General features: G+C 42.9%; 1 protein-coding gene across 1 annotated transcript in view; it reads right to left on the reverse strand.

The window, feature by feature from the left end:
- The window catches only part of FBLN2 (fibulin 2), a 165,652-nt gene that overhangs the window by 79,278 nt on the left and 58,686 nt on the right, over positions 1 to 27,688 (reverse strand). Inside the window, 1 exon segment of the mRNA XM_053293430.1 lies at positions 3,400 to 3,511. Coding sequence (XP_053149405.1) covers positions 3,400 to 3,511 — 112 coding nt within the window.

The following is a 27,688-nucleotide window of genomic DNA, read 5'->3' on the forward strand; positions in this document are numbered from 1 at the left end:
GTCCCATTGAAATCAAGGTGTCCTATTGATTCCGGTGGATCTTAAATGGAACGAACATCTCTGTTATGGCCACAGACTGCCAGCCTGCACATTTTTATTTGGAAGTGAATCCTAGCAAGCTCAATGGGCTTCCTTTTGATTAGACACTGTGAGCCTGATCTTATCAAAAATATAAAGGAAGACCCAGTAAAAACTTTCAAGAACAGACAAAACTTACTGTAATTTATCTGTGTCATATAAACTTAAGACACCAAGGGAAATTTTGCATCAAAGAAAGTAATTAAGTAAATATACTGAATAATTCACTTTAAGTAATGTATGCATTCTAGGACAGGTGCAGGCTATCACATGTGTAATCAAATGATTTTTGCTATAAAGGAGTTTAACAGACATTTGGGAGTTACTATAGGAGAGGAGAGCTGCGGTCTTAGGACAGGAGAGCTGATCTTGTGGTAGCCAGCATGACTTGTCCCCTTAGCTAAGCAGGGTCTGCCCTGGTTACATATGAATGGGAGACTTGATGTGTGAGCACTGCAAGATATTTCCCTCAGGGGATGAAGCCACTCTGGGGAGAGCAGAAGGTTTCAAGTTCCCTCCCTGGCTTCTCCAAGATAGGGCTGAGAAAGAGTCCTGCCTGCAACCTTGGAGAAGCCGCTGCCAGTCTGTGAAGACAATACTGAGCTAGATAGATCAATGGTCTGATTCAGTGTATGGCAGCTTCCTAGGTTCCTATGTTCTTCCCTCTTTCAACAAGGAAGTATCAGGCAATGAATGTACACTTTAAAAAACATTTTTCTTTTGTTTTCTTTTTAAAAATTTTTTTTAAATATCAAATGGGTTTTTTTTCTTATTTTCATCCCCCTCCCTTTTTTAAATAAAAAGAAAGTTTTTTTTCCTTTTTTGTAGCAAGCAGCTCTTAATCAGAGCTCCACTGCACAGTCACCTCCTTAAAGTAGCCATTTTCTTACCTACATTTTCCATTACACACCTGCATTGTGGGGCATACATATCAGTAGAAAATACTGGATGCTGCAAGAAGGCAGCTGTTGGATGGAAGAGATGCCTGTTTCATGGAAGAAAAACACTTCAATTCTTGCGCTGGCATGCTTGCAAGAAGACATGAGCTACAAGAATAAAAGAACGTATCCTATTATTTTGTTATTATTTATAACTGGCAAGGGTGACATCAGCATAGCCAAGGGAGCAGGGGCCTGTGTTGGCTCCCCTCCCTGGCAGCCCTGCAGATTTCTTTTTGTTTGGGTGTGTACAGCACACATGCCAGTGACACCCTTGCATGTTATGCCATATGCAAGGGGGCATGGCCAGAACCCAGAAGTACCCATTGATGGGTTCCTGTTTTGTTCATTCTCTCCCTCACTTCAAGCAAAATGGACAAAACAGGCACAGATGGCAACTCACACAGCTGGGAAATAAGGGTCGTCTGGGTAGGGCAAGTCAGGCATCCCTCAGGAGCTGGGCAGCACAGGTTCAAACCCATCTGCCCTATTATAGCTCCACCCCAGATGGAATAATTAATTTCTGCATACATAAATACTGACATCATGGGGTGTGTGTGTGTGTGTGTGTGTGTGTGTGTACCTCCTCTTGCAGAACAAAATATGCATGTGCACACACATTCTGCGCCTTGATCATCTTAAAAATATAAGGAACAATCCAGCCAAAGTCAAGCATTGTTCATTCACAGCAGACGTAGATTCAGTCATTTCTGCATCTCTCCGACTAGCAGACTTTGTTTTTGAATCATTATGTACATATCCGTCCTACACCTTCCTAGCAAGACCAGCTTTAGTCATGCAATTAATCTTATGTTATAGAAGTTAAAGTGAATGAATATAATCTGATGGGCAGGATTTTCACCTTATATTTACATATAAAATGGGTATAATATTCCATTAATTAAGATGCTGAAATCCCTTTGTAAGGAATTTGTGTGTGCTTTAGAGCTGAGCTTTAATTACTTAGTTCCCAATAGGGTTAGACATTTTTTCTACAAACTAGCTGGAGGAGAGTTGATAGCAAGCATCATTGTCCCCTTTGTTAAACAGGGTCTGTCTTGGTTTGCATTTGGATGGGTGACTACAAATGAGTGCTATCTGCTATAAGATTGCCTTAGGGCATGAAGTCATAGTTCAGTGATAGAGCATTTGCTTGCATGCAAGAGGTCACAGGTTCACTCCCTGGCAGCATCTCCAGGTAGGGCTGTGAAACACTGCTGCTTGAAACCTTGGAGAGCCACTGCCAGTCAGTGTAGACAATAATGAGCTAGATGGATCAGTGGTTTGACTTGATATAAGGCAGCTTTCTATGTTCCAGAGAGGAATTAGCTCATGTGTTTCTTCATTGTAATAGTGCAGCCATTTTGGAATTAGTGTCTTGATTCCCTCATATAAATATCATATTGAATGTGATGATCACACTGGAGTAATGCATTTTGCAAAGGCCAAGTTCTGGAAGGCAGTTGATCAGTGCAAAAAAAATAGTTGTCCACTTGCAATCCTATGTAACAACACTCAAACCCTTGTCTAAGCAATGAGTAAGCAGTTACAAAAAATTCTCAGGATAGAGCTGGGTTTTTTTGAAGTTCAAGCAGTGCATAGCTAGTGGTGTTCAAAGGTGTCCAATGAACACAGGCTGCCCCTCTTCCAGCAGCCCTGCCATCTGCCCCTCATCTCTCCCCACTCCCACTGCTTGCATCCTGCCCTGCTGCTCCTCACCGCCACTGCTCCTCTCCACTGTTGCTCGGTGATCAGTTTGTGCAGCAATTTTGAAGGGCAGGGCGTGTTCCATGGCTTCTCTCCTAGCTTGAACAACAAGGGAAGCCATACAATCCCTCAGCTAAGAAATGGAAAGCTGTCTGATGCCTAATCCAGGTGCATGGGGACCTTCCATTTTGTAACCAGTCACAGAGCAGTAAGGGGTTCTATGGCTTCTCTCCTTAAAGGGGATGTCCAATGTTCATTTGCTGAACACAAGCCCCCATTGACCTTGCTATGTCCCTGAAGACAAGACTGAATGCACTGCCATGCACTCCTATAACATAAGAACTCAAGTCAGGAGTCTGACTAGTTGTCATGACTATGCCCCATTGAAATCAACGAGACCATTTAGTCCTGACTAACTTAGTCTGTATGTTGCCCTCAGTATTTCATCTGCAACTAAATCAAAATGCCTGAACAGCTTCTATTTATTTAAAGCCCTACATTTGGGTCGAAATACATATGATCCTTCCATATCACGAAGTACATGTAAATTGGGCAGTAGTGTCCTTGAGAATACATCTCAACAGAGTATGAAGTGCTTGTTCAAGATGGATCATACAGCAGATGAAACAGTACATGGTGCCTGTGATTTTCAGTTTATTAAGTGCTAGTTACATACCTGCAAATATCACCATCAGTTCCACTTACAGGGATGTCCGTGCATTCACTGTTGTCAATAGCCCACTGTTGTCCAGCAGCACAGCACGTTTCAATTAAATCTTTTGTTGAACCTGAAAAACGGAAGATACAAATATATGAGGTATTTTTAGGTTTTCTTAGAATAGATTTGATCTGAAAAATATCAAAAGTTTATCCTCAGGTTCCACACCCTTGTGTTTGGTGCCTCTCTGCTGCTTTGACTCAAAGAATGTTGGCTCTAGAGACAGTGGCTCACATTCTAACAGGGCATGCATGTTAGGATGCTCTGTGGGGATGCGACAGGGGTCCATGTGTAATTTTGCATGTGTTGTTGCACAACTGGGCAAAACTTCCCAGTTCTTTCTGTGGTCTGCAAGCACTCTGTAAGAGGGAACACGTTGTTGACCCTTAAAAAAGTGTTTAAGGAGCTATATCACAGCAGCACCCACATCATTAAAGTGCAGATCACTGAAGGGATCAAAACACTTTGGAGACTTAAACTTTACGGGAGCTCCTCTTTTAAAAATCTTTCTATCAATTAGCACAAGTGGCGAACAGTTGTGCATCTTTTTCTTTCATCACTAACTCTGCTCAGGTGTTTAATGATTTTTTAGAACTTTTTTCAATAAGACATACTTTTATTGACCTTCTAAATTGATAACAGCATGGGTAACAATGTATCATACTGGGTCAATCTCTACCAAAGATTTAGCAAGGACTGTGGTTTATTTTTGATGAAAATGGCTGGTGAGTAATATTACATAAGGCTGTGAAGTCTTGTAGCCCACCTTAAGTGGCACAGCAGGGAAATGCTTGACTAACAAGCAGAGGGTTGCTGGTTTGAATCCCTGCTGTCACTCTATCGGGCAGCAGTGATATAGGAAGATTCTGAAAGGCATTATCTCATACTGCGCAGGAGGAGGCAATGGTAAACCCCTCCTGTATTCTACCAAAGAAAACCAAAGGGTTCTGTGGGCACCAGATCGACTTGATGGCACACTTTACCTTTATGATGTCTTGTAATGAAATAGTATTATTTGCCCAGTATTGGCCATCTTCAATAAAGATGATACTCTTCAGGGACCAGAAAGCATTTAAGACTAAATCTAAGGATCTGAATTTCACTTCTCTAGAGACCTACAGAACTTGGGTTCAATACAGAATCTCCATAGCCCAGATTGAGTGATTTGTGGCCAATATAGTTAGGTGTACTAAATTACAAGCTCAGTTAAAGGGCAGATGCAGCTGGCAAACCTTTTAAGAATCCAGTGCTGTCAGCAAACCAAGAATAGGATACACAGGTTGTTTTTCTATCACTATGTGCTTTTGTTGAGATTTTATTGAAAACCCCACAAGTGTAATGGCCTGTGTTGCAAATTAGCAATAATGCCAACAGTTCCTGACTTGCTGACAAAAATAAAACAAATGCCAAGGTTCCCTTTTGTCCACAAAACATTTTGTACACAAAAAGCTTCTGGGAACAATTAGGATGCTATGACAAAGACAATGTATCTGCCAGGTATGATAATGAGCACAGATGTTGAAAAGCATGAATCCATATTGATGCTGTTTGCCAAGACTGAATTAACCATCATTCTATATATTCTATAGAATTCCTAGTCACACAGGAGCAGTATGAATCTATCTATCTATCTATCACCTAAGGTGAACCTGTCGCTAATCCCATAAGTGGCAGCGCTCACAAGAATTCGTGAACAAGCGGCCAGCAGAGAGAGAGGAAAGCGGTACCGCCAGCAGACAGGCTGGAGGGCGAGGCAGGAAACAAACTTGTAGTGGGGCGGGGGGACGGCAGCAGCAAAGGCGGGCATGCAGGTGGGCAGGGGTAGAAAATGGCAAAGATAGGTGGGTGTGGAAGAAAATGATGGTGGTGGGTGGGGAAAGAAAACAGTGGCGGTGGCAGGGGGTGGGTGGAGAACTAGAGGTGCAGATGCTCTGTGTCCTGCCCAGCTAGTATATATATAAAAGACTTAGGTGGTCCGTGGCAAATGTTGCTTGGAAATCCCCGCCCACACAGTGCTTTACAAATAGGAAGTAATAGAGCAGGAGTACCATGGTGATTGGACAGTGAGAATTCCATATGCAGATAGGGAAGAAGCCCCTGTGATGGTTAAGGTCAGTTGGAATGCAGCTGTTACTGGTGGGAAGATTGTAGAGGAGAGAAGAATATATATGGATAGTAGGCAGGGGTCTGAGAAGAGAGGGGTTTTGAGGGAAGAATGAGCCCCTTCAGGAGACGGAGGCTGCCACTGTGCGAATTAGATGAGGAAATAAGATGAACAAGGTCTGTTAACTCAGGAAGGAAGAGGGGGGAGGGGAAGGGAAGGGAAGAAAGACAGAGAGGAAGAGGAAGTGGAGGAGAGAGAAAAAGAAGAGAGGGAAAGAGAGAAAGAAAGGTGGACGAGGGACAGGCCTGTAAGCAGCCTGAGGGGAACAAGTGGCCATGGTCACAACGGTGGCAGCAAGGATGGGCTCAGTCAACCCTTGCTGTTGCTTGGAGCTACAGAGACTATTGGGGGAGGGAGGCAGGAAGGTGAGGGACGGGCCCAAGCCTGTCAGCATCCTGAGGGGATCGGTCAGCTATGGCGGCAGCAGTGAGGAAGGACCCAGTCAAATTCTGATGCTACTCCTGTGGGGAGGAGCAGGAGCAGGGCTCGGGTGAGGAGGTCTCTGGGGTTAGGGGGCTGTGGTTTGGCCAATCAGCACCGGCAATGCTGCAGCCGTGACCAAGAGGGGTGAGGGGGATGGAGCAATGAGATGGAGGAGCAACCAAGAGGAGTGAGGGGATGAGGGGGGTGGATGCAATGGGATGGAGGAGGAGGAGCAGAAACACATCTCAGGTGAGGGTGGAGAAAACTTTGAGGTGAGGGAGTGGTGGTGGGGGTGAGGGGATCTATCAAGTACTAGCGCACAGATGATCTATGCGGGTTACGGTAGTTTAAAAAAAAATCTAAGAGCATCTTTGCACCATTATTATTTTGCACCCTTTGCTAGGGTGCAAAATAATAAATTTATTAATAATTTAAATATTAAATAATTTATTAAAATATTTTATAATTTATTAATAAATAATAAATAAATTTTATTTAAATTACCCAAATTTTGAAATATAGCAGTTATTTTTTGTTCCTATGAAAGTGAACTCTGAAAATGGGAAGGGGAAAAAAAGATTTCCCCTGAGCAGAATAACCACAGCATCCTATCAGGAGTAGAATTGATGTGTTAAAGCAGGGGTTCCAAATCTTTGGTTCTGAGGTGATGCTGGACTACAATTTCCATCATCCATTGCAACAATGGTCACCATTGTGAAGAGTGCCTACTTCTTCAAAGACTGAAGCAAGTGTGTCATGTTATTTTAGTTATTGAAATGTCTAGCCTGATCCTTATCACATAACACTTTAAAAATCAGAGAACATATAGCTGAGTCAACACGGGATCATTCTTTAGAACTAAGGCCACATTTGCACGCAACATAAAACTGGAGGTAAAGGGACCTCTGATTTCAGAAACGTTACGTCCAAATGAGGGAAACCACAGTTTCGTGACAAATGGACCCACGGTTTCCCTCCCCGAACTGCCTTTTGTACCTTCTGTTTCTAGTGAAGTCCACTGCCTGGACCTCTGGTTCTGGGGTGCCAGCATTACGTCTAAACACTGGCACCACAGTATCCCCCTTCTGCAACTGGAGTTGAGGGAGGAAGCTCATTCACCCCTCCAGCTGCTATTGGCTGCCAGACCTGTCCTTAATTAAAGAAGGAAGACCTGGCAGCCAGTTTCCCCTCCTCTGCCATCAGACAGACTGCAGAGAAGGCGCTCCGCTCCCTGTTTCATCCAAATGGGAGGGGAGAGTGGGGGCAGAGGGGGCATGGAACCATGGGTCTATGGGACATGCGTTTCTACATTATGTCTGAAGATGACTTCAGAAAACTTACCCTACAGTACTATCCTTTTATTTAGTTCTATTGAGACTTTGGACTACAAAAAAAGTAATTATAAAACTACCTTGCTCAGGAGGTTTCACGGAAGCAGACAACAGGAACGTGGTAGGGATAATTTAGATATAGAATGTCTTCAAGGCAGTCAGTAGACTAGAATTATGCTTCAATAAGCACCTTGAAACTCTTTGATTCAATTTCCCTAAGATAAAATGCTTCTTAGATGAACCCTTGTCTATCCTTGACCTAATGGATGATTTGAAGTTTATTATACTGTGTAGTTTGAAAACTGTTTGTATTTTCACTTTATTTCAATCACTGCAGTTTACATTCCCTTAACCCACACTTTTGGTACATTGCACTTTCCATTTTTATTGACTGCACTATTGATTACACTTTGCACTTTATTGTGCAATTTTATTGTGGCTATTTAGTATGTGGCTGTTATTCTCTTTTTATTCATCTCTATATTGCTTGCTGTATTTTACAAGATATGCTTGGGGGACCAGGCAGATAGTTTTGTGCAGCAGGGACAAGATGCATGACCACTGACACACAGTGGTGTTCTCAGGCAGCTTTTGAGAGGCTAGTACCCTGTGGAGGCTCTACCCTAATACCGGATCTTCCCTTAAGGACCCCATGGAGGAGAGGGCCCAGTCACCAACCAGCCGCCAGTGAGTGCTGCATTGCATGACCTCACACAGAATTCTTCCCCATCTCCTCTTTTTCTTCCTCTTTCTTTCTTTCTTTTTTTTAAAAAAACTGAACAGGTGAGCAAATGTGTTTCCTCTTTCTCCTCCTCACTACATAACTATGGCTGGATTGGTGTTCAGGTTCCTGTCTTGTAAGGCAGGTGACAAACACCAATAAGACTATAGGAGCACTACCTGGAAGGAGGGGGCCCTGGAGCTGGGGAGACACAAAAGGCACCTTACTAACCACAAAGCTAGACATGGCCCTGACAAGATGCCACTTTGGGGCAGATATTGGGCAGAGAGAGAAAAATGATGATGAAAGTATAGTGGGCCATATAGTTAGACAATTGTGCTATCTTCCACCTGGTTCTTCCAGTCTTGTTGCTGGGTGACAGGTCTGAAATGGAAAACCATCAACTTGATTCTGAATGAAGACAATGACCTGGTATGTATCATCAAGAACTGGTGGGCATAGAGTGGCCCACATGATGTATAGTGTTGTCCTTACACTGGTACTGCTGCACTGGTACAGAGCCTGATTTAGGGACAAGATATATATTTTCGTTAGGAGATCAGCAATTTCACATTTGAGTTCCATCAGAACTCTTGGGTGGATGCCATCTGGCCCAGTTCTCCAGCCTCCAAGCTTGAGAAGCTCAGTTCTGAAGTGGGTATATATGGCCAGTGAGTTGTCATGTGGGCCATTGTGTGTTAATTCCTGGAAAAACCCTGATGCCTGCAGGCTGCTCCTTTCCCTGGGTGAGTGGGTCATTGTGGCCAGCTGGGCCTGCTGGTGAGAACAGTGGGGGTGTGGCTGGCCCAGCTATATAGCCAGGGCTGGGGCAGTGGCACAGCCACTGGCTCCAGCTGCCTGCAGGTGGCCAGCTTTTGGGGGTGGGATGTTGGGCTTCTGGATCTATCCTCAATATATTGTTGATTGTGTTAGGTCTTGCCTTGAAATGGCTTAGACTTTCAAGATTGTTAAATAGTTGCATTTTTATTGTGATTTTCTTGTGAGCTTATTGTGATTTTCTTGTGAGTTTATTATGACTTTATTGTGCAGAAACAGTGCAGAAACAACAAAACCCAGTACCCCATGGGTTAGCAACCCATGGAGGTGGTTGGCACCATCACTCTGGGCCACCCCAGCACCCCCAAATGCAGTTATGGGGCTGCAGGTTTTTATCCATTCTTCCCTATGGATAAAAACCTTAAAGCCACTTGTGGGGTGCTGGGGTGGCCCAGAGTGAGTGGTGGTCTAGTGTAAAGAGGGTGCCAACCACCCCCATGGGTTGCTAACCCATGGGGTACTGGGTTTTGTTGTTTCAGAAGTGTTCTGAGTGTAGATTCTTTGGTAGCATATAAGATTTTCAATGACAAACCATGAATCCACTCTCATTGCTAACCTTAAAGACACATAAACTTCAAAAATCACTTAAAAATCATCCCTTTGCCCAATTCCTTTCAAATAATTCTGATAGCTTCCTGGCCCCCCTTGGGCACTACCACCCACCACACTCTGCTCTAGGCCACCCCTTTGCCCCCGACGTGAAGCTATACATTTGCTGACACCTCCATACTTCTTTATGGAGAAAAACCTTAAAGACGCGTAAACTTCAAAAATCACTTAAAAATCAGCCCTTTGCCCAATTCCTTTCAAATAATTCTGATAGCTTCCTTGCCCACCCTAGGAACTACCACCCACCACACTCCTCTCTACGGCACCCCTTTCCCCCTGACGTGAAGCTATACATTTGCTGCAATCCTAATTATTCCCTATGAGGAATTCAAAAATAGTTTAACAATTCACCAATAATCGGAGGAGTGTACAATTGCCTTGGGGTTTTGTGGGTGGTAGGCACCCCTATCTTTCTACCACCCACATTACTTTTGTGCCCCTGGGTGCTCCAAAATAGGGGATATGGACTGGTTCAGGTCCTATTATACTCTATGAGAAAAATAATTTCAAATATTTCAAATATTCATAAAAAATCGTAGTACTGTCCAGTTGCTTCAGGGTTGGGTGGTTGTTGGCACCCATGGGTGCTCCACAATAAGGTATAATGGGCTGGTTGGAGTCCCATTATACCCTATGAGGAAAAAAAATAATTTTCAAAAATTCATAAAAAATCGTACGAGTATCCGATTGCTTTGGTGTTTGGGTGGCAGGTACCCCTGGGGGCCAGCTACCATACTACCAATTTTTGGATGTCCAAACTGGTTCAAACTGGTTTGAACTGGTTCGAATCAAACCACCCACTGGTTCGGTTTGAATTTGAACCTGCAGCTCGAACCTGATGGCTGGTTCGGTTCGAATTCGAACCTTCAAACCACCCTGGTTCTAATTCGAACCAGTTTGCACATCCCTATTACACACTAAAACAGGGATTTTCAACCTTGGTTTCTCAGATGCTGGACTACAACTTCCATCATACACAGCCATAATGGCTGAAGGGAGTTGAGGGTTATAATCCAACAACATTGGGGGACCCTCTCAAAAGCTTTTTACACTTTGAGGACCCCAAGGAAGATCCACAGCTGCAAGGCATCAGGACCCTACTATCTGACCCTAATGAGTAGACAGTTCACACCTGAATATACCTGGAACTGAACCACTAATGTCTGGATCCTCTGGGAACGAGTAGTAGAGACTTTAGCATTGTTGATGTGTTTCTTCAAGATTACATTAGTGTTTTGCTCAGAACTACCAAAAGGATTAGCGGTTTAATTCTTAGACTACACATTTATTATGTGGTAATTTCCTCAGACTCATAACATGAGCAGAGCTTTCAAGTACAAAGACAGCTAAAGAAAAACTCTGCTCCTAGTCTGCCTTTGAACTTTCTTTTCTGTGGGTGTATCCACAGGAGAGAGTCACAGATCATGTATCATAAAGAAAACAAGTGAGTAAAAATACATGTTGATGTTGGAATTCCCCCCTACACCCGCCCACACCCAAATCCAATCATGTCCTTTTCTCAATGAAAGGAGGGTTTGCCCCACATGTCTCATAGTGGTTCCTCTTTAACTGACTCAAATTTGATTTGATTGAGCTATGTTTGATAGCTGCTGAATTGTGCAGATAATCTTGGGTACTATTAACTGATGGAGGAAGATTTTATTTTCGGGAGGACTTTTGGTATGAAATGAAATCTGCTAGATCTCAGCCACAATTTAGGAGGACCTTGTTACTTGCGGATCCAACATCCACGGTTTCACATATCTGCGATCGGGTAACAGGCACCTGACCTCAGTATACACAAGAAAAAAACGGGATGGGGGAAAGGTTGAATCCACAGATGACCTCGGAGGTCATTTCCGGCCACGATTTTGAATGACAGAGCCATTTTGTGGCTCCTTTTAACTAAAAGCAGCTTAAAAATTGTGATTTTCCACCAAAAAATAGTGGAGTGGATGCTGGGGGGGGCGGGCATTGCTGGAATGGGTGGGACCCACAAAGTACAGTAGGGCACTTCATTTGGCATTTTTTCACACACACACACCCATTTTAGCTATTTCCTTGCCCTTTGAAACCTAAACCCCAAATCCCCATTGCTCCTATGCCTCAGTATCCGTGGTTCTGATATCCACAGTACTAGCCGAGAACAGAACCCCTATGAATACCAAGGTTTTCCTGTATCTAGGTTTCAGGAAATTTCTCTCCATAAAAGGACTGCTGGGATCTGCCTCCCAGCACAATGCAAACATTTGGATATCAATAATATTTATCTACATTTTTATTAAATTCATGGTCCACCTATCTTCCTTTATGTAATTCAAAGTGGCATACATGGTTTCCAGACAATCACCCATTCAGGCACTGGCCAGACTTAGACCTGCTTAGTTTAGCAAGGTCTTATTATCTGCCCGCAGACCATGCTCTGAGAGACGGGCATGCTATAGAACTAGTACTGCACACAATGCAATATCCCACACTCGAGTCCAGATTTGCTCATACAGCTATTCTGAGGTAGAGTCGACTGCTATGCTGGTGAATCAGTAAGGGCTTATTACTGACTTATGATTCAGTTTGAGGAAACGTATTCTGTAGGTCACCTGTGGAAGAAGGTTCAGCTGCTTACTCTTTCCCTGAGGCTTCTCAAATAAAGACTCAAAATCTATAGATCAATGTTGTTGTCTTGCCCAAAACTTTTCAATCTCCTGGGAGCACTCAGAAAAAGGGCAGAAGAGAAGACACTTTAGTGACAGCAAGTGCCAGAGCACCCCAAGTCTTGGTGCTTGCTTTTTAATATATTGATAATTCATCATTTGGACACTCAATAGGGCTGCTTTCGTATTTAGGTGTTCAGCCAAGTTCTGCTCTTCAGTTATTGAAGCAACTTCCTCTGCTCCTGGCAGAACACTGGTAGTTATCCCAGATCCTGTCATCCCTGGTCATGCCTTGGCTACCTGGATACCCAATGCCCTTACCAGGCTTTGTTTCCCCCCAGGGGATGGGTGCTCTAGGCACATATCTCTATGTCAGCAAGAGCTGCAAGCTGCTTGTGCTGACACGCGATCCAAGCAGCTGGTTAAGTGTGTGTATTTCAGGATAACTGAATGAGGTCATTCACACAATCAAAAACTGTGTTCTACCCAGATTTGGGAGCTGTATGTGCTCCCAATTTTCAGTTGTGTGGGAGCAAAGTGGGCCAAAAACCTGGGTAGCTTTTCCTCCTATCTTGCTTCCACACAATCACACTACCCAAGTTTTCCTCTTATCTTGCTTCCATGCAACTGAAAATTGGCAGCACGCACAGCTCCCGCCTCCCAAACTCGGGTAGAACACAGTTTTTGATTGTGTGAATGACCTCATTTAGTGTAAGTTAAAAAGTCATAAATGCCTATAGTTCTAGTGCCTTCAACTACAGCCCAAAACTGCCTGTTTTTGTTTTCTCATTTACTTGGAAGGAATTGCTCTTGTGGATAGGTGTCATGTTCCTCAGTCAAATAACTTATACTGAGACAGATAAAATACTACTATGCCCTAAATATATCTCTTCTTACATAAAACAGTCTGTGTATAGCAGTGATTTGTTTCTATTTTTTCTGCTACTTCAAATGCTAACGCCACATCACCTTCCAAGTTCATACATTCATATATAGATTCCTCTGACAATATTCCTTTTTGCTCTTTCCTCTGCTTCCACTAATGTTCTCTTTGTTCACAGATTTATTTGTTTCATAAATTCTTTAGAGTGATTACTCAAGTAAAAACACAAAAGTTAGTCTGCCAAAAGGTGATAAACAGAACTTATTTCCCTACCCCATACACATATGCATCAGAGTTATAACCATCGGCCTGAATTATTTGGTTGACTTGCTCTTAATGCGAATGAACAGACAAGCTAATATTCCCTCTGGCCAGAGCACTGTATAATCCTTCTGCTTTGAACCTTGAACCATATGGGTCAGGGGTCAGCTAATTTAGCATGCTTAGTCTGTAATGTTTCCAGGAGAGCATCATTTATTAGCTTCAGGTTTAAATAAAAAAGAAATAACCCTCAGCCTTGAAAATTTCATTCAGATAAATGGTCTGCTGTTTGTCAATAAACAGTCTAATATTTTAGGAAGGCATTTCTGTTTTTCTGTCTTCTGTCTTCCTGGAAAATAAGTGAACAAAGGCCTATGCTCCTCAAAATTTTTGGGTTCAATCCAACATGATTCAATCCATCATGCAAATGGTTGGAATCAGAATGAGGACCCTTTACAATTGTTGGATAGTAGGATCATGTCAGATTTTTCAGTTTGAATTTCATGACTTATGTTGTATTTCTCATTGGGATCAGTGGGAAATATGAAAAATTGACACCTCGTGAATGATTTTTTACATGGTGGTAGCACATTAAGTGTGTGGTCTTTGAAGGAGATTGACCCACTCATTGATTTTTAATGAATGTTTTAAATGAAGAACCTTTTAGTGCCATGACTAATTTGTTCCATAGCCAAAAGTTACAAAAAGTGCAGGAACTGAAAACCCCACTCTGAACATCAAGCATGCCTTATTTGGAGGAAATGTCTCTTTGCCTTCATAAAAAATATTCCTTCCCTCTTTTTGGAACCCATGTTATAACTCCAGAACGGCTGGGAAGAACGTTTTCAAGTCTCCCATGGTGGCTGTATGTGGCCATAGCATCCAGCATGTTTAGTTTGAAGCACAGAGGCACTCTTACTCCCAGACCTGGGGGTCCTGACCCCTGGCCTCCAAGGCCTGAGGGGGGCTCCTGCCTCTACCCCACACCCACCGCCACTGCCCCACTGTGAGGCCAAACCGCAGTGGGGCATTTGATAAAACCAATTTTTTTCAATAATTCTAGCCACTGGAGGATGGGGGAGTGAGCCGAGCAGACTTCCTCAGCCTCCCCACATGGTGGCAGCAGTAGCGGGCAGAGCAGGAGTGGCCCCTGGGCCTGACCATCCAGCCCAGCAACCCCTGTGAACTGCGAAGCACTCAAGCGCACCTGCACAGTTGGAATAGAATGTTGTGACACTCCTGTTCCTGCTCCGCCCACTACCGGGCTTTGACAACAGCAGTATTTTTTCCCTGTTCATCTCTGACGAAGCTTATCCCTTTCTGGCCTTTTAGGCAACTAGGCATTGCTTGCATTCTTCCAGCACTTTGGTACAGCTTCATGGGTGTACCAAGAAACTAGACACAAGAAACTAGTCAAGCATCCCCACATCACCCATACAACTTTGCAGTAGCTGTTGTCTTCTGACATTGTGCTTCTGCCTCTCATCACAATGCTAGAAGCTTCTCTATGCTGATGAAATGGTATAGAGGTGAAAAGAGGCAGATCATCATGACTGTGAAGTGCAAACAGCCACAGAAGAACCTAAAAAGTGATGATGAGTGAGCATTTCACATCCTGTTGCACCACACTTCACTGCAAACGTTTCCAGGGGCAATACTACAGCCCAGCCTTGGCAGCAACCATTATGGGAACCTGTCCATCCTTTTACATCTCTAGGCCCTTCCCCCACACTCTTCCCTCACCTGCTCTAGAGTAAAAGGCTTCTTCTTGTGGGTGGGTAAGACCCATGTGGGTGACATGACCCAAAAAGGAATTGAGCAGAAGGTTTTTCTCTCTCTCCATATTGCCTCTAGAATTTCAAATGGCAGAGGAAAGACCTCTAGGTTGTCATCTAGCAACCTTATCTCAGCTGTCACAAATTTCACTGATGAAAGACACTGGCAAGATAAGGTAGTGTCATGCATTAGCATTTGCTTTCAAATCCCAAGAACCAAAGCCCAGCTCATCCCAGATAAGAGAAATTCTGACAAGCTAATTGGCCAGAGGTCACTATCTAGAAAAGGAAGGAAATGATCCAGTTTCTGAACAGACCACATCCACCCAAGGCCTCATGCTGGGGGGTGGCTTTTTGCCCCACCCACAAATGTGCAGGCGCAGGAGCCAATGGGATTAGGCTCTGCTGAGGGATGGGCAGGGCTTGTTAGACTGTTTCAGCCAGCCCACATGCTCCCAGGCTCAGTCTTGTTTGGGTGGGCTCTCCCTCCCTCCCACGCCAGGGTACAGAACAGGTTTCTGCAGTAGTTGGAGTTCCATTGGTGAGCATCCTTGGGTTCGTTAAATCAGAGGTGTGCAATCTGTCCTTAGAGGCTTCATTGCTCAGGAGCTACATTTCACACTCATACCTGCTTCAAAGATATCACAACTTCAAAGGCTGTGTGGCTAGGGGGCATGAAGTCCATGAAAGGGGCCTAAACTTTTGGGTTGGCAATGAGGAGGAGATATCAGCATCGTCCTGATGCCAGGCCCCGAGCCAGAGTGTGTCATCCAGAAGGCTGGTGAAGGACTAGTTGTCCAACCCCAGCTTATGTTAGGCCCACACTGCAGGGGTGGAGTTTCATCACTAAACCGAGTTCTTTAAATTGATAATAAAGTTGTGTCCCTTTCTCCCAATATAATCGTTTCAGTGTGTTTATTGGTGCTGTGTTTATTATTTATTTATTCATTTATTCAATTTATATACCACCCTTCCCAAAAATGGCTCAGGGTGGTTTACATCAAAATAAAACAATTAAAATCAATTAACAATTACAAACAAAACTATAAAAACAGCATAAAACTACTTAACAATTAAAACATTTAGACAGTTTTAAAAAAACCTGGAGAACTAGGCTGAACATTTACAGCAATTAAAAACAATTTACAACAAATTAAAAACCCTGGAAGGCCTGGCCAAACATCTAGGTTTTAAGGGCTCTCCTGAAGGCCAGCAATGAATTCTGGTTACAGATTTCTGGGAGTGCATTCCACAGCCCCAGGGCAGCTACAGAGAGGCCCACCTCTGAATTGCCACCAGAGGAACCGGTGGTGACTGAAGGCAGACCTCTTCAGATAATCTTAATGTGTGGTGGGGATCGTGTCGAAGAAGGCACTCTCTAAGATAATTCGGACCTAAGCCATGTTTGCGGGTGTGGGGACAAAGGATGATGTCAAAATCCCTAGAACAGGGATCCTCAACGTTGAGACCCCAGATGTTCTTGGACTTCAACTTCCATAATCCCCAGCCAAAGGCCACTGGGCCTGGGGATTATGGGAGTTGAAGTCCAAGAACATCTGGGGGCCCAATGTTGAGGATCCCTGCCCTAGAACACAACCTCTCTGCTTGGCCTTCATTGTGCAGATGTCAACTAGTCCACACGAACTTTAACATCCTAAAGTATAGTGTTGGTTTATTCTTCTACTTCTACTGTTTATTCTACTACGTTTTGTGGCAAATCAACATTTCTTAAAAATCTACTGTGAGCTCAACTTCTGTTGTTTCTTTTGGCTTCCTCCTTTGTCACTTTATTAACTTCTGTAATCAGTGTTTGTGCAAGAATGTCAGCAATTATGATTGTAGTCCAAGGTATTTCCTGGATTAATGAAAAAGTTGATAGCCTAAGGCTCTGCCTCGATCCATTAAATTCAGGCAGCTCTTAAGTCCCCAGGAAATGCCTGCGGCTGCAGCTGTAATTACTGTTAAGATTCATTGTGGGGGAGGTGAATGGAGGGGAGGGACTAGTCAACAGGTATTTTTAAAACAAACAAACAAATAAATAAATAAATCTTGGCTGTGCCTACAGGCACAGTGGGGAAACACCAATTGCAGTAGTCTGCTTGTGTTATGAGCAAGTCAAGGAAATTACTGGTAGCTATCAGGAGCACAGTCGTTAGATTTTTATAGTTAGTCACAAAGTTGACATCACTTGGAGTGATCTAACAAAGAATTTTCTGTGGACATATTCTAAGTAATTCTCAACCAAAAATTAGCATTCTATTTATTGCAGTCAGGATTTAGTAATTTTCTTAACTGGAGTATGTCTGCTTAGGTATGTTTGTGAAGTAAAGTAAAGTAAAGTGTGCTGTCAAGTCAGTGTCAACTCCTGGCAACCACAGAGCACTGTGGTTGTCTTTGGTAAAATACAGGAAGGCTTTACCATTGCCTCCTCCCACGCACTATGAGCTGATGCCTTTCAGCACCTTCCTATATCTTTGCTGCCCGTTATAGGTGTCTCCCATAGTCTGGGAAACATACCAGTGGGGATTCAAACCAGCAACCTCTGGATTGCTAATCAAGTCATTTCCCCGCTGCACCATTAGGTGGCCTCACAGATATGTGTGTATAGCCTGCTTTAAATAAAGGCCAAGCTTTATCTCAATGTGAACCACATTCTCAAATATTGTGGCAATGATCCAGATAGCCACAAACATTTATGGGCACAGACTTCTTTTCTCCCCTTCTCTCTTCTCATGTGTGTAGTCTTTAAATTGTGCACCTACAGTGACAGATTGTATTTTTAAAAAACCTTGTACAATACCTAGTGTCACCTTAAGTGGTACAGCGGGGAAATGCTTGACTAACAAGCAGAAGGTTGCCAGTTCGAATCCCCACTGGTCCTATATCAGGCAGAAGTTATATAGGAAGATGCTGAAAGGCATCATCTCATACTGCACGGGAGGAGGCAATGGTAAACCCCTCCTGTATTCTATCAAAGAAAACTACAGGGCTCTATGGGTGTCAGGAGTCGGAATTGACTTGACAGCACACTTTACAATACCTAGCAGTATTAGGCATCTTGTGCAGATGACTGCAGATATGTTTTGGTTTGTTCATTCAGAGGGTTATTTATCTTTGAATCACATTCATTGAATCAGACTGAATCTTAGAACATCACTACATATTTCAAATATATTTTGAGCACATCAGCTAAGAGATACAAGCTTGTACTTTGCAGAGGATTAATTGGGTATACAAGCCTGAAAGTTTTACAAAAATAGAAACGGTAATTAGGCATCTACCTGATACAGCAAGTAAATTAGAATCTATGTAATTTTTGCTCTTGAGTTTTTTGGCCCTGTATAATTACCTAGAAGTGCTTCTGTCAATTTAGATAAATTACAAGGGGGAGAGAAATCAACTAGGTTTAGGCAATATGCAAGAGCCTAGGGGTCTTTTCAGAGTACTTCATTTCCATTGCACAAATGCTTCATATGTCTTAGGAACAGAGGAAGCTGCCATATACTAAGTCAGACCATTGGTCCATCTAGCTCAGTATTGTCTACACAGACTGGCAGTGGCTTCTCCAAGGTTGCAGGCAGGAATCTCTCTCAGCCCTATCTTGGAGAAGCCAGGGAGGGAACTTGGAACCTTCTGCTCTTGTTTAGTATTGACCTAGCACAACCCTCCCAAAAAATTTGAATGTCCTTCCATTAAGGCAAAATGTGAGAAAGAATGAAAAGCCCTAACAAAGATGAAAGCAAAGCTATTGAAGAATGCCTTGCCCTGAGGGGAGACAAACTCTGGCTCCCAGGGTTCAAGCTGAATTTTGTGAAATATCTCCAAAGTGGCAATTCTTGGATTTTCAGAAATCCCCCAAGGAGAAATTGAAATTCTTTCCAAATCTCAGGGTTCCTCCCAAGGAGAAATTATGGATTTCTCACACATTCCAAATTATGGAATTATTTCCCAATACATTCTCCATATCTTTCCTCCTCCTCCTCCTCCTCCTCCTCCTCCTCCTCCTCTTTTCCTCCTCCTAGCTATAGAAAAATCATCTCAGTATAAGAAAGGGATTACCTCAAGGCAGGATTGGTTAGTGAGGGCAGCACTGGGGGGGGGCGGCAGCGGTGAGAGGCACCTTTAAAGAATAATAAGCATGTAAGCAGTACCTGCAAGCTGCCGTGATCTGCCCACAATCCCGCGCGGGGCGGCAGGGCTCCACCCGGCATCCGGTGCGGCTGCAGTGTGGCCCTAGCCTCTGTATGGAGCTTCTGCACATGTGCAGAGACCAGGGGCATGCCATGGCCATGCTGGATGCCCAGCAGAGCGCCTCTGCCCCATGTGGGATTGTGGGCTGAGCGCAGCAGCTTGCAGGTGCTGCTTACATGCTGGTAAGCACCTGCTTACTATTGCTTAAAGGTGCCTCTTGCATCCCCCGCTCCCCAGCGCTGTCCTCACCAGCTGCTCCTGCCTCAAGGGGTATGTGGTGTAGCAGGTACTCCTCCCAAAATATCCCCCACTTTCTCTTTTGCTTCCCCATCTACCAGATTGGAACTTTATGGCAAAAAGTGTCAGCTGGCCCTCAGTCTAAACACTCGCTGCCACCAGTCTAGGATTTCTGGCTTTTAAAAAAACTGGTTCCACTCTGAGTCATTGAGCCCTCTGTCTCTCATAAATATCAAAAACCCAGTAGGGTGGTAAATAAACAGGGCAAGTAGGCATAAGGTGAGAACAAAACATCAGACAGAAACAATGGTAAAGCAGTGGGGAAACAAGAATATATTTACTGTAATAAAGTCTTCAGAAATAAATAAAACAGTACAGGAACAAATGGGAAAATTCAGTTAGGCAAGAGTACAATTTAAAAATATCAAACAAGCTTGCTAGCCTTCTAGAGTAAGGCCGAGCAAGTTCCAGTAGACCTAGCTTCCTCACTGCCACTCCCCCAGCAGCTTCAGCCTGACCCTACTTTGCTAGTGGTCCAGCCTTCCAACTCACACAGCACTCTGCTCCTTAGCAGCCCCTTCTTCTCTCCAACCACATCTGCCCATCCACATCTAATCTTTCTTTAAAAAAAAAAAAAGCAAGGTTTTTAGCCCACTTTTTACTAGCAGCTGCCAGCCGATTTCTGGGTTTCTCTTGAGATTCTCTGGTGTAAAGTAACTTCCCTTTAGACTCTCTGAAGTTACCTCATTTGCACTGTGACCGGTATTATGTTAGTTTTCTTCTGGGTTCACAGTGAGTATCCACAGATACTGTAAAAACTTATAAATGCTTTTGTCCAACCCCTACCCTCATCCCAATCCCAACCCCGATTTTGAGAAGGATCCAAATGATCCCGAACTGATATTTTTAATGTCAGATGAGATTAGATTGGACCCAATCTTGACTTCTGTGCCCGTGCACAGGCCATGTATCTCCTCTGCAGATTTCAGCTAGCCTGGTACTGACCTATCTTCCTATGCCGATCGTTCCTTACATGGTCTTGGAATGGAAAGGAAAACTACCCTGGAAGTTTTGGCCTAATTCAAGAAGACCGCATTTTCTAAAAGAAATCTGGCCCATTTTCTGAAAAGGTTTAGCATTTGAAAAGGTTTAGCAAGTTTCATTAACAAGGTAAATAAACTAATGACATTAATTACCATACCTCTATACCAGGGGCATAGCAAGATTGGAGTGGGCCCAGAGACAAGATTTTAAAATGGGTCCCCCCTCACTGAAGCTCATAGAGAAAGACATGATGTTCTGGTAGCTCCAGGTCTTAACACTCACATCAATTTCGGCGGATGAATACAACTGAAGGAAGCCCAGGGGGGTGCGTGGCTGGGGGAGTCAGTCATGTGACTTGCCTCTGCCCCCCCCAAGGCAGTGGGCCCCCAGACAACTGTCTTCCCTTGCCCTATTATAATTACGCCCCTGCTCTATACATATTTAATATATAGCAAAATCCTCACTCTCATAACGTTCTTTTCCTCTGCAGATTTGAGCTAACCTTCACTCACCCAGTTGTTCTAGGGTGATTCTTGGCATGAGAAGAGAGGAAAGGAGACAGAAGAGCCTATCAGAAAACTTGACTGAAGAGAACACAATAAACAGAGCAGAGCAGGAGAGAGCATGTATATAAGCAAAGTCAATTAGCCTTTAACAAACATGGGAGGCAGTTGCTCCAAAACCTGTTTTTCCATGCTGTACAACTCAGGTTGAAAGGGTTACATACTGTTGCCCTCCTCACAGCATCAAGTCTAACATCAAGGAGAGAAAGGAGACTGATCCCCTCCTCACATACTTTTTCTAATTTTTTAATTCCCTCGCAGCTCAGGTGGAAGAGGAATGCTGCAAGTCCATCAAACAGTAGAGGAGGAGAAAAGAGGCCTTGAAGAATATATCAAGGACAGTGAAGAAGATGCACTTAAAATGGTCAATAACACGAAACTATTCAACACCAATGAAAGAAAGCAGGCCTACAAGAAAGAACAATTCAAGAACCGAGCATAAAAATGGAAAAATAAGCCACTGCATGGTCAATATTTGCACAATATAAGTGGAAAATCAGACATCACCAAGACCTGGCAATGGCTTAAGAATGGCAACTTGAAGAAAGAAACAGAGGGTTTAATACTGGCTGCACAAGAACAGGCACTAAGAACAAATGCAATAAGAGCCAAAGTCGAAAAATCAACCACAAACAGCAAGTGCCGCCTTTGTAAAGAAGCAGATGAAACAGTGGACCACCTAATCAGCTGTTGTAAAAAGATCGCACAGACTGACTACAAACAAAGGCATGACAAGGTAGCAGGGATGATATACTGGAACATCTGCAAAAAATACAAGCTACCTGTAGCCAAGAATTGGTGGGACCATAAAATTGAAAAAGTTGAAGAAAATGAAGATGTAAAAATATTATGGGACTTCTGACTACAAACAGACAAACATCTGCCACACAATACACCAGATATAACTGTAGTTGAGAAGAAAGAAAAACAAGTCAAAATATTCGACATAGCAATACCAGGGGATAGCAGAATAGAAGAAAAAGAAATAGAAAAAATCACCAAATACAAAGATCTACAAATTGAAATTGAAAGGCTGTGGCAGAAAAAGACCAAAATAATCCCAGTGGTAATTGGCGCCCTGGGTGCAGTTCCAAAAGATTTTGAAGAGCACCTCAACACCATAGGGGTCACAGAAATCACCATCAGCCAATTACAAAAAGCAGCGTTACTGGGAACAGCTATATTCTGCAATGATCTATAACAACTGACAATAAAATCCAGCCATCCCAGGTCCTTGGGAAGGACTCGATGTCTGGATAAAATAAACCAGTCAATAACACCTGTCTGACTGTGTAAACAAGATATACATGGTCTATTTTATCTTACACTTTTCTGTATTCCTTTCAATAGCTAAAATAAACATCTTTGTTTGTACAACTCTTCCCTCATGTTTTTCTTTCATATGCTTGGCCCAGGGTTTCAATCTGTTTTTATTATGTTGCATGTCTACAAAATGCTCTTTATACCTTTTTAACAGGGTCGCCCTGTCTCCCCAATGTAAAATTCTTCTCATTCCAGACATATGATCTTATACACCATTCTGTTAATTTGGCAACAACCCTTTTCCTTCTCACAAATCAAACAACCTCCCTCTTCACCCCGCCCTCACATTTACTGCCAGAGTCTGGACTTAAACCAATGCTGTTTCAGGTTCATAGGTGCTGTACAAATTACATTAGCTTTCAGGCCATGTTTTCTCAAAATCTTTTGTGTTTGCCAGGTAAAGCTGTCAGTCATATAAGGAACTTTAAGTATAGGTAGCCCTTCCTTGAATTTTGTTCTCTTGAATTGATCCAAAAATCAAAATGAGAAACTCAATACATATTTTAAAATAGCCTTTTAAATTCCAAAAAGCCCCACAACTTTAAAAAACTTTTTAAAGGAATTGTTGATATTGTTCCATGTATTCAGCTTGCAAAATGTGATATGTGATATGTGGGATAGAGTTCAACTACCTCAGAATCTTAGCTTTAAAAATTGTGTGTGTGTGTGTTCATTCAGGTGATTATGGTTGCAAAGGTATGCTTCAACGTGTGCCTGGCAAAATATCAGAATCCAGAGCAGTTCTTGAATAAGACTTCTGGAAGCCGAATAAAGCACTGAAAGTCACGACAATTCTGGCAAGGAAAATCTTGATTCCAACGAGTTGATCCTAGTGCAGCTTATTATTTGGAAACAGGATCACACAATAGTAGACAGAACATGTTATAAAAATAAGATCAATAGCAGACATCTTGCCATTAAAAAAAAAAATCAATAGTAGATGAGATTTTCCACCAGCAAAACAGTAATTTCCACATCATTAAAAACCAGTGCATTCTCAGAACAAGCAATTAATGTCCTAAAAAGTTGCTATTGAACTACAAAAAAGAGTAAAGGACAAAATCAAATCTTAGCTAAAGATTTTTAGGTTCCATGACTGCAATGGAAGAATGCTAAGCACATGCTTTACTATTCTTTTGAAATTCATTGGGAATTAACTGTCCTCAACTTTGGTTGGTTCATGTCCCAAATATCCCAGCTATATGTAAAAATCCTTATCTTAATTTTTAATGGAATAAGCATTTTAAAAAACTTCCTGGTGAACTGTATCATAACTTATGGGGAGGAAATTATGGAGCTTTTATTTATTCTTCCTCAAGTCCTGTGCTGAATCTCAGAAGAAGATTCACTAAAAGGGAATGCCCTTGTGTAGTGTTTTTTTTTTTTTTAAGTCCCACCACTTTTAAAGGGGTGCAGGAATGCTCCTTTATTAAGGCAAGTAGCCCCCCCCAAAAGGTTCCACCATGGTAGTTATATTAATTATAAGTCTCAAAATAATATTGCTTATAAATATGACATTTGTTGAGCTAATAACCTGAAACGTGGCAAGTGTGATTTACAAGAGAAGGTCTACAAATGTTCTTAATTTCAAAGTGATCTGATGAAAATCGCCCAAGTATAGCGAGATAAAAAGTGCTGAAAATTGACACATTGGTCCTTTTTTGCCCAATCTTTAGAAAAGTATATCATACATTTTTTTTTTCAGATTTGTTAAAAATGATTGAGGTACTCTGTTCAGGCTTGTCTAGGAGGGGTGCCTTTTAATGGTTTGGTGAAGTTTTTAGCAGGGGTTTTCCTCCCCGTTATATCCTATGGCTAGCAGATCCTGGTGAAGTTATACAGAGTGTGACCAGTTTGACTTTGGCAGGGAAAGCCAGCTAGTGGATTCTATGCCTATTGGGCCAGTTACTTCTCTCTCAGTCTAACCTACTTCACAGGGTTGTTGTGAGGAGAAACTTAAGTATGTAGTACACCGCCCTGGGCTCCTTGGAGGAAGAGTGGGATATAAATGTAAATAAATAAATAAATAAATAAATAAATAAATAAATAAATAAATAAATATTATTTTAGCTATAGAATGTGAACTCCATAGTTGGAATATGGGGAGGAGGCATGGAATGAACTAGTATAGTTAAGAGACAGTGATGGTTCTGGAGGTGTATGGAATGAATTTGAAAATGAACACACAGAGAAACACACAAACTCATACACATGCAAACAGAGGGGCACCTAGGTAATTTTGGAGCCTGGTCCTAGAGGCTTTTGGAGCCCCACCCCCCTGCAAATTAAGCATCATCATGTTTGGCCAGGCAACCACAGCATCTGGGACAGACTAAAGAGGATTTGGGGGGGTCCAGGAGCTGTCAAGACTCTGAACTTCAGCCTGGAAGTTTAGGGGTAAGAGCGCCTCTGCATGCAAACAGAAAAACAAACACATGCAGACAGCACACACACTACACACAAATGTGCATGTAACACACAATCATGAATGCACACAGAGAAACATCTGCATGTGTACACAGAAACACAGATGCATACACACAAACACATGAATAATTAGCTGTGTAGAGCTGTAGAAGTAAAAAGATACAGAATATATTAGCCTTCTCTCTTCATAAGGACTTACTTCTATGTAAGCCTGCCCAGGGTTGCAACATCCTTTTCTTTCCCCTCCTCTACCCTCTCTTATCTGTTAAGCAGAGGGTGACTCCCTCACAGTTCTTCAGAGTTACCTCACACTTCTCTCAGTTTACAGTATTGGGCTGCCCATCCTCCACTGTCAAAACGTTGAAAGGAAAACTGCACATGACTTCTGCAATAAGAAAATGTCTTGTTGACTTCAGTGGAGTCAGCCACTTTAACTACACCAAATTCATTAAAATAACCTGAGGCAATAGCACAAAGTTTAGACTATTTACTGCTGTTTATAGTGCTTGGCATCTCAGAATTCCCAGTTCAATGAATATCCATAATTCCCAAAGCCTATGGGTATCTCTTTCGTCTACCTCCTAAATTTTGGCAGTGAGGGAAGGGAAGGAATATTTCTTTTTACATGGGAAAACTACATAGGACAGTGATCTTCTCTATTTTTCAAGTGAGGACCACTTTGGCAAAAAACATCCATTGTGAGAGCTATTTCGGGGATCAGAATAACAGATCCCTATCTAGCCCCAGAATCATCTTTGAAGGCGTACACAAAGCACTGGGAAGTATAGTCCTCCCCAGTACCTTCCCCACAGAGTTCTATGGGGACCATGCTGGTGAGGACTACACTTCACAGCATTCCATGTGCAACCAAGATAACATTCTACATACTGTAGTACCATGCAGACAATGTCCTACAGCTGCTCTAGAAATATATAAATTATAATGTAATACACCATCTCTTCAGAATCAACATTATGAAGATCTAGAGGTGGTTTGCAGGGAGATCGGGCTTATCTGTCTCTCAGGGAGCCATCTCTAGGTGGCCGGATTGGCCACCCACACGATTACTGACTCCATGATGGAGCTGGTAGGGGTGGTGGGGGTTGTGGGCCCCCTGGCCCCCACAAGTCCCAGGATGCCCCGTACACTCCCGAAGCTGGAAGGCTTGTTGGAGCCTCCCAGCCAGGAGTCTCCTCATGAGTTGCCATGGCAACTCATGATCATCAAAATGGGATTAGCAGAGAGCTTGCTTGCTCCGCTAACCTCGTTTAAGTGGGAGGGGATTAAGCAGGCTACTTTAACAGACTTTCAGTTCTCACAACCACTCGAATACAGGCTGGGCTCCCTAGCCCACTTTTGAGCAGTTGTGTGAATAGCCTCTATATGTGACATTGGGGAAGGTACTGAATGCCAACACTGTAAAATTCCTTTTCACAAACCAAGGAAAAAATTGTGCTCACTTAAATCTTGACCTCCATGCACCCATATGTACAACTTGGGGCATTGGTGCTGATGCCAGGCACTTCATCTTCCACATCTTGATTTGGGCCTCAAAGACCATGAAAAGTGTGGGTGTGTTGTGGGCAAGTTGTGAGTACAATTTGTGACATTGCACAAGATCATACTGATCACATGCCCTGTCTGTTAAGGCATGAGTCTTAGGTTCAAATTTCATGGTTTTGTGGAGCTTGAGCCAAAGAGAAATTGCCTTAACGCTGGTCTTAAATTGGCAGGGTATTTTTGTTGTTGTTGTTTTCCATTATCTAATAGAAGCTATACATCAAGAACTAAACAAAACTGAGTCATTGGGGTCAACAGCACTCATCTACACAATGCTACCCAAGGGGCCATGGAGTAATAAAATAGCATGTCCCTTTATCAGATTAAAGCCAAAGTTTGATGTTGAAGAGAGAGAGAGAGAGAGAGAGAGAGAGAGAGAGAGAGAGAGAGAGAGAGAAGCAAAGAGAGGCCAGCCAGGACAATGCAGCTGAAAAAAGCAATACAGGCAACCCAGAGAGCAGAATGTGACAGAATGTGTCCAATTCAAGAGGAAGAGGGGCTACACTGGTGAGGCAGAGAGCGGGACTGGCAAGTGGGTGAGGAACACACAGGGAGGGTAGCAGGGGTGGTGAGGAGCTGGGATGGTGGTGGCAGACAGGTGGGTGACATCCACAGTGACGGGTGGGGTGGGGTGGGATGCCTTCACTTATTGCCCCCTGGTACAATTTCCACCTGAAGCCATCTTTTCACCTTATGGAAGAGCTGTTCCTGCCATTTCTTGACCTTTGATGTCAACTGGAGGATCCATCAAAGTCTGGTAAAGTGGCAAGTGACCATCTTCACCCTATGGGAAGAGTTGATCTAGACAAGATGTATGAGTGTTTAAGGAAGAACACACAAAAAAGGAGTTTGAGACAGACAAGCAGCTTTTGAGTAAGCAAAGGAAAACAGAGAACTCAGAACCCGAACCTGCTGTACAGAACCTGCTGTACACCTGGAACTTCACTGCTCTGATAAGCCAAGAGCAGGTGTAACACTATTCTTTCAGGAAATGGAATGTTTTGTATGTGAATGCCCTTTGCCATCTGCTCATGCTGAATAACCTCATTCATAGAATAAAACTGACAGAAGCTGAATGCACAGAGACTCATACACAAATCTAAGGGAGTATTAAATGCACTGAAGTCCCACTGAAAGATGTCATGGATACTGAACAAAAATCTCTTGAAAGTCAATACACTACTTTCCCCCCTTCTCAATGTTTTTTTAATAGAAAGGAACAATATTTTGTTCTCTAAAACCAGTGC

The sequence above is a fragment of the Hemicordylus capensis genome, chromosome 2 (assembly GCF_027244095.1).
Source record: "Hemicordylus capensis ecotype Gifberg chromosome 2, rHemCap1.1.pri, whole genome shotgun sequence".
NCBI classification, from domain to species: Eukaryota; Metazoa; Chordata; class Lepidosauria; order Squamata; family Cordylidae; genus Hemicordylus; species Hemicordylus capensis.